Below are 11,441 nucleotides of genomic sequence, written 5' to 3'. Positions count from 1 at the left end.
ATTCGCCACAGGTTGTTTTCTAAATTAAACCTCTTCTTTATCTGCTGACAGAGTACTATGTAAAATGATTTGCATTTCTCCAAAAATGAATGTATTAAAATTGAATTAACCTGAAACTTTTGGATCTTTCAAAAGATTGTGCACTGGCGCACCAAGGTATATATCTTTCAGAGGTTTATGGTTAGCTGCATCTGTAGGATCGAATGTGGATAAATCTGCACTGTTAACTTTTTCACACAGACAAAAACATGAAAAGGATGGTTCCGTAGAGCCTGTGTGTGTTGTCATATAGCAAATGAATAACTGGGGATTTCCTCTGTGAAAGTTTATTGAAATCTGTGCATAAAGGGTAATATGTAATCAAGAAAAGTGAAGTAAAGTCGCATGGTCGGATCTTTCAAGGCAATATTAACCTGTGATATGGAGGTTAACTTTTCTTCACTTTCCTTTAAGTCAAAATACATACTTAGTGGATTCCACTGTTTCTAGCATGCGCTTTACAGCAGAGTGCAGCGACAACCATCGGGTCTGACAAGCATGTAGCATCTTATGTGGCTTTACTTTACAATAGACCTGAAATTCTTTGAATTCGTGTACTCTCTTAGCACTGTGTGAAAAAAATGAGTAAACATTACGAATCAAGTCTTCGGTTGCCTAGGAAGGACCTTTGCATGCATCAGAGCAGCATAGATGAATGGAATGAGAGACACATTTTATCGCTGTGATACCAGGAAAAATTACTGTAAAGCCTACTACATACTGAATTATGAGTGCCAAAGATGTTTGCCGCTCCATCTGCTGCAAATCCAATCAGATTGTTCATTGGGAATTCTGTACCTCTCAAAAGTTGTTACTAGCATATTAAATAGGTTTTGCCCTGTGGAACCACCATCATTTTCCCCCTCATAAACATCAATCAGATCTAAAAATTTGTCTCTAACAAATTTGTGTCACTGTCATAGAAACGTACAATTACTGTGCAGGATTTTGTAGTACTCAAATCTGTCGTTTCGTCTATTATTATTGAAAATTTGTTCGTTCTCAGTTGTTGAACAGTGTTCTCTTTGAAAAAGTTTCCCAGTATTTGTACTACCTCACTACATTTTGTGCGATGAATGGAAAGGGCCTTAGCTATCTGGGAATCAGGGAACATTGCTTTCATCAGTGATATTGCATGATCAGCTATAAGAAACGGTAAATTGTGTTCTGCTATGAAACACGCAAATAGAATTATGGCAGACGCTACCCTTGTTTTAATGTAAGAAGGTAACACCTCCTCCTGCTGTGATGGTCGTTCCTGTTCTTCTTCCTGCCCTTCCATCTCCTCCATCATTTTCTTGTGCTTTGCACTTGTCTTGTGCCTCTTTAGCGTGGTCGTTTCAGCACCTAGGGTCCTCTTGCAGGGTTTGCAGAAAGCATGATGAGGGTCACCTGCAACTGCTGCCAACCAGGGTTGATACTCTGGGTTTTGCAGCCAGTCTTGTACAAACTTATTGGGTTTGGATTGTGCCATATTCAATCTGTAAATACGCATCATATTAAGGATATGAAGTATATCATAATAATGTGAATAGTGACCAACCGTAAACCATTACAATTCATGCTACAAAATATTTATTTATCTATTGATATGTATAAGCTATGTCCCCACATGTAGGAGAGGTAGACAGAAGTCAAAGCAGAACTAAAAAGAATAAATAAATGAATGAAATAAACCATTCCACCCGATCATACCACATCACACACACATGCACACCACTCTCTTGCTCCTATTTGATGTTGACATGAGACATACAATCGTGGAAGGTTCAAGCTGATGGGGGGTACCACACGTCACAACAACCTGGTTTCACACTGCTGATCAGTCCATATTCCCATTTCCCAAAGGAGATGGGGGCAGACCCCTTTTAGAGATACAGCACAATTACTCTCTCCATTTATTTCTATCTCAAATCAGGATTTCCCTATTCTTATGGCATACCATATTGTTTCAAATTAATATTATAAACATTTGGCTTAAATTTAAAATAGTTTGTGCCTTCATCACACACTCTAAACGTTTTCTGTTATCCGGATACAAGAAAACGATTAGGGATAACTAAGCTAACTTGATATTGAATATATCATCTGTACAAAATTACTCAAATGTTACACAAAGAAGTAATGCTCTGACTTACCGTGAACGTTGACGTGTAATGGCTAATCTTGGAGACAGTGGAATAGAGTGCAGTCATCTGGGGAGTTCTGAATCCAATGATGTCTTGGACAGCAATGGCCATCTATTTTGAGTGACTCAGTATTTCAGCTTCGGTGACGTCATATTCTCAACTTATAATTGATACAGGACGTTGGAAATGGTATAAGTATATATAAAATATATAAATAGATTAATATCTTCTTTATTCAACTGTTATTTTGTGAGAAAACTAGGAACATAAAAAATTTCCAGAATTTCCGGATCAAAAGAGCAGCGCTGGATCTGTGACGTCATTAGGTCCGACTGCTACTCCAATCTAGCTTCTAGCAGACGAATTTCCGGATGTCGGCAACGCTGGCTGGCGCCGCTTTTCCGCTGCTGGTAGTGACGTCAAATTTCCGCCGTTTTCTGTTGAGGTGAAAGCTAATGAGAACGGGAGTACCTACTACACGTCACCATACACTTCTGTAATACGCCTATATATACAGAACCATTTTGTTGTTTCATAAAATGAAGTGTTTCAGCCGTCCTTACATAAAGGATATGGAAAAAAAAAAAAACACTGGCATATTTACCTTGACACTTGTTGTCGGACTGATGTAAGGAAGAGTTACCTGTAATGTAAAATATTGTTTCAAGCATCAGGTTTGTCTCAATGTAACGTTTGTTGCAATTTTTTATCGCCCTTGTCCACTCTGCCGTTAAGAATTACGTAGCTAACTGTATGCCTGACCCTCGCCTTGCTGAATTCTTATTTGTGTTACCAGTTATTCCTCAGAGTCATATTCTTCGATTTCATCATCATCATATATCGATACATCCTCGCTTTCCAGGTAAGTATCATTTCCATGAACATCGTGTTCTTCATGACTCACCTCACTTTCATTGTCACGTGATGAGTCCATGCTATCAGCGCCGAGACAATGCTTATGTGTGTCAGCAAGCACATTAAAAACGTGCTGACGTGTCACCAAGCACATTAAGAACGTGCTGGCAAAGGCCACTTCCCACGTACTGTAACTACGTATGCAACGTATATATTCTCGTTGGTGTATAAGACGTCCTTTGTGTATTCATGTAACGTTTACGTGCATGCAATAAGTTATGTGCAGCAGGGAAATGAAAAGTACAACATCTGTCCCTTTTCTTCAAGTTCCGAACCCAAGCCACCACCAACATTTGTGTATGCTCAAATGTACAGTACTTGCTGACACACAATAACATTTACGTTCTTGAGAAAACGCAACAAAGTCAATATGAATGTATTATTACAAATGATAATAATAATATAATAATAATAATAATAGTAATAATAATATTACCAAAAACATCATACAAGAATACAACATAATATTATGTACTATATCGTGATTCATCACTCAACCAGACACTGTGGTGCAGCCAATATCCATATGAACACCAAAATAACCTCCCGACTACCTATTTACATCCACAATTATATATCACCTAAGTGTAGCACCATGTCCCTATCTGGTTCAAACATCTCATTACAAGCATCCCTCTTAGCACATTCACTTACATTTATAAGTGCTCGCACGGTTTCTAATTTCAGTGCATTTCTCTCTTTTCGTTTAATCAAATTAAATTTTGAGAAAAGCCGTTCAGCATCAGCATTAGAAACAGGCAAGGATAAAACTTCTAAGGCAAAATGGCCAAGACATTCATATTTGAGAGCTCCATCATCATCCCTGTATTCACTGATGTATTTATAGAAGTCCTGAACATTAGTTTGCACATTTCTCATCTCATCTGGGAATTGGTGCCATGCTATGTTACGCCACTGGTCATCAAGAACCTGCCTGTTATAGGTGTTAATACGTGGTACCTCATTCATTAAGTCACTTAAGGATGGCATAGCTGTTCTTACGCTGTGGTCCAGGACTTTACGAGGGTGAAGGTAAGAGCCAAGTGTCCACAACCTATTGCTCATGTCAAATCGTTTCTTTATATGTTGGCAAGCTTCGATTAAAAAGGTCCTGCATCTAGTCTTTATGTTCACAATCATGCCATCTCGCTGATATTCGTGTGTCTGAAACAAGCAATGCAGCTCTGCACCAAGGTAAACTTGATCAACTGGTTTGTGAATACGCTGATCAGAGGGGTCAATATCACCAAGAGGGACCTTTGCTATTATGTGTGAAAAACAGAAGCAGTCTAACATCAGTCTGTATAGGTTGCATATTTTGTCATGTAGAAGATGAATGGTTGGCTGACGTGACTGAAATAATACGTTGACACTGTTGATATGTGGCAAAATATAATTTAAAAAGGTTAGGTATGAAAAAACTGAAGGGTCCTGAAGGGATTCATGTATGTTTTCCACAGAGGTTAACCTCTCCTCAAGCATTATGTTGGTGAAATATAGTTTGAGAGGCTGCCACTGCTCAATAATCCTGGCTACTGCATTGTGCAATGATAGCCATCTAGTGGCACAAGGATGGAGAAGTTTATGGGGCTTTACGTTGCAAAACAGTTGGTACTCTTTGAATTCATATTTCCTTTTGGCACTATGAGCAAAAAAATTGTACACATTCCTGACAAGATCTTCACATGAGCGAGGGAGTGTTTTGGCCGCTTCACTAGAGCAAAGGTGAATACTATGAGCTACGCATCTTAAAATAGCTATTCCAGGGATATCTTGTCTGAGTCTACTTGTTACGCTGTTATAACTACCCATCATATTGGATGCACCATCAGCTGCAAAGCCTATAAGGTTGGTTAAGGGTATACCGTATGTGTTCAAGCAATGGATAATCTTATGGTATAGAGCCTCCCCAGATGAGCCACCCTCTCTGCCACCATAAACATTTAAAATGTCAAGCATTGCAGTCTTTATTACATTCCTCCCTTTATCAAAATATTTCACAGTGACTGCACATGCCTTCTCGACAGAGCAGTCCGTTGTTTCATCAATGATGACACTAAATATACAGTCCCTTAATTTGGAGGCCAACCTGTTGCCAACATAGTCTCCCAGATCCTGTAGAAGAGCTGTGCACTTCTTGCGCTTGAGCGCTAGAGCTGCTGCAATCGCAGAATCTGGGAACATCCTTTTTTGCAGGGTAATCATGTCATCACACAAGCTGGAAAATAGCACATAAAACATCGTTCTGTATTATGTAAAAAAGGAAACATGTAGAACAGAGGCGTAGCTAGGGATTTGGGGACATGGGGTGCTTGGCTTCTTTGGAGGCCCAAACATCTTGACATTCAGTATCATGAATTACATGGGGAAAACAGTTATCATACAACAGTTTTGCAGTCACAATATAATATATTTAAATTCCCGAATTGAAAAACTATGAAAATAACGTTTGGGGATGCAGCAACAGCATTAAAAGCAAAAGATCAAGGCATAAAGCTATTTCAAATGAGCATTCCAGGATAGCAGATACAACAGGAAAAATGTATAGTATCCACGTTTGTTACAGGTGCTATGCTCTAGAACACCATAATACCAACTCATGTCATCCCTAGAAACAGTTTAGAGTCTGCTCACAATGTGGTGAAACAACACACACTTGGCGGGAATGTAACAGCTCAACCTTAAAATGCATCAACTGTCAAGGGGAGTATAAAACAATGTCCAAGAGGAAAGACATCATCAAAGACGAAAGAGGAAAAGCAAATAACAATAAATCATACGCCCGGAGGACTGTCATATTTGGAACCCTCCCTCTCCCCCTCTTAGCTACGCCACTGATGTAGGATATACATGCTAGCAGCACTCTACAGCGTATGCCACGTTCGCCTTTTTCGGCGTTTGGTGGACTTCATTTCAATACTTCATGCAGGAACTATTGCAGTAATATCATTATAACAACACAACCTTTTATTACCTAAATGGTAAGTTATGCTTGGCGATGAAAACCAGAAACAGCACAGTAGCATATGCCACCGCATCTGGTAGTTCCCGAGCCTGTTCCCGATCCTCGTTGCTGGCACTGGCACCTTGCTCAGGATCCCTCCGTCCCTCAGGTAGGCGCCTGGTCATGAGGGAGACATGCTGTTTCGGCAGCCGATGGCGTTTGAGAGACGTGATTTCAGCACTGAGCTGCTTGTGGCATACATGACAGTATGCCTTGGCAGAACAACCAGCCATGCAGAATCATAAGGTTGATATTGACTTACCAAAGTCAGGAAGGACAGGGGTGTTTGCCAGCTGATGCCTTAAGACGTACTGTGAGAATTCAAGGCCAGACGGAAACATTTCCACTCGGTAACTGGTCAGAGATGTACACGTCAGCGTTATTTATGCTGTTTCATCGACATTTCTTTCCTTGTATGTCACTTATTATGAAAGGAGAAATGATAAACAATATATTTAGCTAGTCATTTATTTGGGAAACGCAGGCACTTTAACAATAATGTCAAAGATAGAGGGATACGGAAATATTTCCGATTTGTGACGTCACGGTTTCCCGCCACAGATTCATCCGTTTAGCAGACGAATTTCCGCCCGGGAGCAGCGCTGCTCTGGATCAGGGCAAGATCTAAGAATATAAGGTCTAACCACTTCCGACCGAATTTCGAGGGAGTTGGCGCAGCGGGCCCGTGAACGTCACCTGGCTGTTCAAAGTGGGGTTGGCGGGTCCTATAGCTGTCAGTTGAAGCTGGTGCAACGTATAGGAAAGACGTTGCCTTCGCTCGCACCGCTCCACGCAATTAGTTATATTCTGACAAATATTATATAAAATATATATATAAATATATATATAAATATATATAAAATATTATAGTTCCTGTCTATATATATGAATATATAATATATATGATATATAATATATGTATATATAATATATAAAATATTATAGTTCCTGTCTTGGCGTTTCTCAGTTTTCTTCAGTGTTTCACAGAGAAAATGGACTCAGCCAAATGACGTCAGAAGCTGCGCACAAGAATTCAAACGGTCTGACCTGTATATTTAGACCTTGGATCAGGGCTGCCACTATTCCGTTTCTGGTGTACCGCCGTCTCTAATATTATTAATTGAAATAGAAAACGGAGTATATACACTAATATTTAACCATGGACTATCATAGATGGATGAAGCACTGTATTGGTGGGCGTATCGATACTTTTGCGTTAGTATCGAGTATTGTAAGTTTTACCTATTGGTGAAATAGGCTTAGTTACTTAGTTAAGATAGGGCTTAATGCCTATCAACCACATAAGGGGTTATTAAGGCTACATAAGCTAAAGAGAATGGTAAGAGCAAGGGGTAGACGGGTTGGATCTATAGCGGCCGCCACTTCGTCCCTCCACCTTGTCCCTGTGAAATAGGCGAAATTAGCATAATGCCAAAAACATTCACGTTATAAAATTATACAAAACTAAATAATTGAGTGCCTGGTAGCCTAATATTATTTCTTATGCGTACCTATAATAACAAACATTTATTGGTATCGTAAATTTATAGTACTCGAATCGCCCATCTTTAATTTACAGCATAATAAATAAGCATAACAATAATGTTTATCCTATGAACTTTTAAGAGAGAGAGACGTAATAATTGATATAGGCCAACTAATAAATATATAGGCGTCATCAATGTCAAGTACAAAATATTTATTTAGTCCCATAGAATTATAACAATTGAACCAACCAAACAGGAACAAAAAATACAATAACATTAATTTAGAAATAGAAATTTAAACAAATTATAGAAATTATAAGGCACTGACCTACAATTATACTGGCATGATAAATCAAACTGAGTGCTTTAATGCACGAACCATTTCCTCTTGTGGCTCAAAACTGTCAATCATACCCTCACAGCACTCACTAATACGTATTAGGGCCTTCACAGTGTCTAATTTTAAGCAATTTCTCCCTTTCGTTTTCATAAGGTTAAGTTTAGAAAAAAGTCGTTCTGCATCTACATTGCAAGTAGGAAGAGAAAGTACTTGTTAGGCAAATTTTCCAAGACATGCAAATTTTGGAGCACCGGTCTCATCAGTAACATCTAAAATGTATTTATAGAATAAATGAGCATCATGCAGTACGCTATTAATATTCTCGTTGAACGGATGCCATGGGATACATCGCCACTCATTATCAAGTGCTTGCCTATCAATTGTGTTAATAAGTGGCACTTCTCTGGCCAGATCAGTTAATGAAGAGACCTCTGCTCGCAAGGAACGGCTCAATACAGATTTTGGTTGTAAGTTTCCTACACTCCTCCACAGACTGTTATTCATGTCAAATCTAGATTTTATTTCGACACATGCGACTATTGCAAACTTCTTACATCTCTCTTTCACATCATTTATCAATGTACCTCGTTGGTATACCTCATTATTAAAGAGCTCATGTAATGCTGCACCTAGATATATTTGATTTATAGGGATATGTTGTACAGTATTGTTTGGATCTATTAAGTGAAGCTTTGACCGTGTGATGTGCACAGGATTGTAAAACATACTTAATATACCTATGTAGACATCCTGAATCTTTTCATGTAGAAGGTGTAAAGTGGGTCCCTTGGATTGGAAAAGTAAATTAACATTATTTAACTTAGGTAAAATATAGTCTAAGAATGTTAAATACATGAACACTGATGGGTCATTAAGAGCTTCGTGTATTTTATCAACAGCACCAAGTCTTTCTTCCATGAAAATGTTGGTGAAATATAGTTTCAATGGTTGCCACTGCTCTAAAATTCTATTGACAGTCATGTGAAGGGATAACCAACGGGTAGCACTAGGGTGTAAGAGTTTATGTGGCTTCACATTACAGAACACCTGATACTCTTTATATTCAAATTTCCTTTTTGCACTGTGAGCAAAAAAGTTATAAACATTTCTTACCAAGTCTTCACATACTCTGGGCAGTGTCTTTGCCGCTTCACTAGAACAAAGATGTATGGTATGAGCAACACATTTAAATACACTAATACCTGGACTTACATTCTTAAGTCTGCTGGATACACTGTTCATTGAACCCATAATGTTAGAAGCTCCATCTGCTGCGAAGCCTATGAGGTTTGATATAGGTATGGAGTGGGCCTTTAAGCAATCCATGATAATATTAAATAGTGCTTCCCCTGATGCTGAACCTTGACTGTCATATATATTTACCAAATCTAACAATGCAGTAGTAATTTTGTGTTGCACACTGTCATAAAACTTAACTAGTATAGCACATGCCTTGTTCGTGGAGCAATCTGTCGTCTCATCAATTATGATACTGAACTTGTTTGTCTGCAATTTCTGACCTAATTGACTAGCTACGTAGTTGCCAAGAACATGAGAGAGACTAGTGCACTTAGTTCGTTTTAGTGCCATGTGTGCAGCTATCTTCGAGTCGGGAAACATCATCTTGTTCAGTGCCATTATGTCCTCACACATGCTAAAATGTGAAGGAAAATATAATTATAAACACTTGTTGGAATATTCAATTCTTTATGATGAGTATTACTAAGCAGCTACATCAATAATCGCAACATTAATTATATTGTATGTAATTGTCGTGCTTCATGAAGTGACTCCTAGCTGTAGCTTGACAGACAAATATGGTAATATAATTATTTACTGTACCTGAATGGTAAGTTGTGTTTACTTATAAACACCAAAAACAGAATTGTTGCATATGCGACACCATCAAGTACTCCAGCCTCTTGCTCATTAGCCACGGTCGGTTCTTCAACATCGTCTCCACCATGGTCTCTACCATGGTCTCCACCCCCATGTTTGTTGACATTAGCAACGTGTATCTGTTGTATTGTATGTTTAATAATTATGAAAGTATCTGGAACGCCCAGTCATATACTCGTCTATTCTAATATATAATTTTAATAATGTACGTTTATAGAGCACAATGCGTAGCTGGTTATTGTATCATTTGTATTATTGTAAACAACTTAGTACAGTGCGCTAACACTGAAAGGTATAACAAAAGCTAAATGATCGAGAACATGATATATAGGCTATAATTATAGGTCCGAAATAGTCAAGAACTATATCTAAACTGCAGTTACCTTAGAACATCGATGCCGTTTCAGGGATGTAATTTCAGCACTCAGATGCTTCAGACACAGGTGACAGTAGGCTTGCTGTGGACACCTGTCCACTCTAGCAAGCCAATCTTTAAATAATGGGTTGGAAAGCCATTTCTCTTGGAACTTGGGTCGAGGACCCATATTCTGTAAATATAATGATCCATAATTTATATATAATCAAGTAATGGACTTATGGTGAGGTGTGAGAAACAAAAGGATCATATATGTCTACATTGCTTCAACATGTCATGTCCGAATCGCAGTTATCATCGCAAATAAATACACAACGGGAATCTACACCAATCCCTAAATAGCCTACATTTTTTTTAAGGTTTCTCACTTGCCACACAGCGACCGCCCAAACACTCAGGGGAACATAATTGAGGGGCGAACGTAATTGTAAGGTTTCCCTTGAAAAAAAAGGGTTGTTTTGAACTGCTATAGAGAACGGAATGGCATTGAAACTTGAGCAGTAACTAAACTAAATTATATAAATTTCGAATTGTGCAGCTAATACTAAATTATGAATAACATTAATATAAGCGCAAGCATTTTTAAGTCAGAAAAAAAGCTAAAGAATCTTATGTAGTACTGTAAAGGTTGACTTACTCTGGTGAAGGCTGCAGTCAAAGTGATCGATGGACTGTTTTCCGTCGCTGACGATACCTTGGATCAAAAAAGCAAATCATCATAGGATATTTCCAGCTTAATATATATACATTTATAACTGTACAATAAGGAAAATAAATAATACGAATAATTATTAATAGGTGAAGGTTTATTGTAATCTAATTTATTAAATATGAGGAAAAAAGAAGGAAACGGAATATTTTTCCGACGATGACTACATATCCGTCGAGAGTTGCTAGTTTCCGTTTAGCAGACGAATTTCCGTCGGTTGGCAGCACTGCTCTGGATTCTGGATTCCAAGGAAAGACCACCTCGCTTGCGCGGGATCGGGTTTTGTGGGAGGGGAAGAATGTCTGTAGGAAAATGAAAAGATAGTAGTGTATAAAAGAGGGCTATTGCCACCGGGCGAATTGCGAGCGATTAGGGGCTTATTTGTTGTCGTGGCTTAGGAGAACTGGGCTAGGAGCTTGGACGGCGGCGTCAATGCCGGGAGGAAAAGCAGATTATATCACCAACGAAAGTTTGGAAAATGGTAGGAGACGTAGTAGGAGAGAGAGAGGGAAAAACGGAAAAATCTTTAGTGGGAGGTAAACT

At 38.6% G+C, this 11,441-nt stretch overlaps 2 protein-coding genes across 2 annotated transcripts; both read right to left on the bottom strand.

Moving 5' to 3' along the window:
* Positions 1-2,568: 2,568 nt before the first annotated feature.
* On the bottom strand, positions 2,569-6,320 carry LOC143020458 (uncharacterized). The gene is made up of 4 exons (XM_076176880.1): positions 6,058-6,320; positions 5,173-5,301; positions 2,773-2,811; positions 2,569-2,605 (listed from the first exon to the last, which is right to left on the bottom strand). Exons 1-3 carry the CDS (start codon positions 6,318-6,320, stop codon positions 2,808-2,810), a joined length of 396 nt encoding a protein of 131 aa, XP_076032995.1. The 3' UTR covers positions 2,569-2,605; positions 2,773-2,807.
* A 1,807-nt stretch (positions 6,321-8,127) lies between these two features.
* Positions 8,128-11,124, bottom strand: LOC143020457 (uncharacterized). Its single transcript, XM_076176879.1, has 3 exons — positions 10,197-11,124; positions 9,757-9,932; positions 8,128-9,568 (listed from the first exon to the last, which is right to left on the bottom strand). The coding sequence occupies exons 1-3, from the start codon at positions 10,356-10,358 to the stop codon at positions 8,128-8,130; spliced, it is 1,779 nt and encodes a 592-aa protein (XP_076032994.1). The 5' UTR covers positions 10,359-11,124.
* Positions 11,125-11,441: the final 317 nt, after the last annotated feature.

The sequence above is a fragment of the Oratosquilla oratoria genome, chromosome 40 (assembly GCF_046742065.1).
Source record: "Oratosquilla oratoria isolate Oo_2021 chromosome 40, ASM4674206v1, whole genome shotgun sequence".
In the NCBI taxonomy this organism is placed as follows: Eukaryota; Metazoa; Arthropoda; class Malacostraca; order Stomatopoda; family Squillidae; genus Oratosquilla; species Oratosquilla oratoria.
The sequence above is the reverse complement of the archived record's forward strand: the minus strand, read 5'-3'. Positions and strand labels throughout refer to the sequence as shown.

Excerpts from the sequence above, each read along its gene's own strand:
- LOC143020458 (XM_076176880.1), bottom strand. The coding sequence starts at position 6,320 with ATGGCTGGTTGTTCTGCCAAGGCATACTGTCATGTATGCCACAAGCAG. Across the intron at positions 5,302-6,057 it reads AAGCATAACTTACCATTTAG|CTTGTGTGATGACATGATTA; the intron begins GTAATAAAAGGT and ends GCTATTTTCCAG.
- LOC143020457 (XM_076176879.1), bottom strand. The coding sequence starts at position 10,358 with ATGGGTCCTCGACCCAAGTTCCAAGAGAAATGGCTTTCCAACCCATTA. Across the intron at positions 9,933-10,196 it reads AACGGCATCGATGTTCTAAG|ATACACGTTGCTAATGTCAA; the intron begins GTAACTGCAGTT and ends ACAATACAACAG. Across the intron at positions 9,569-9,756 it reads AAACACAACTTACCATTCAG|CATGTGTGAGGACATAATGG; the intron begins GTACAGTAAATA and ends TTCACATTTTAG.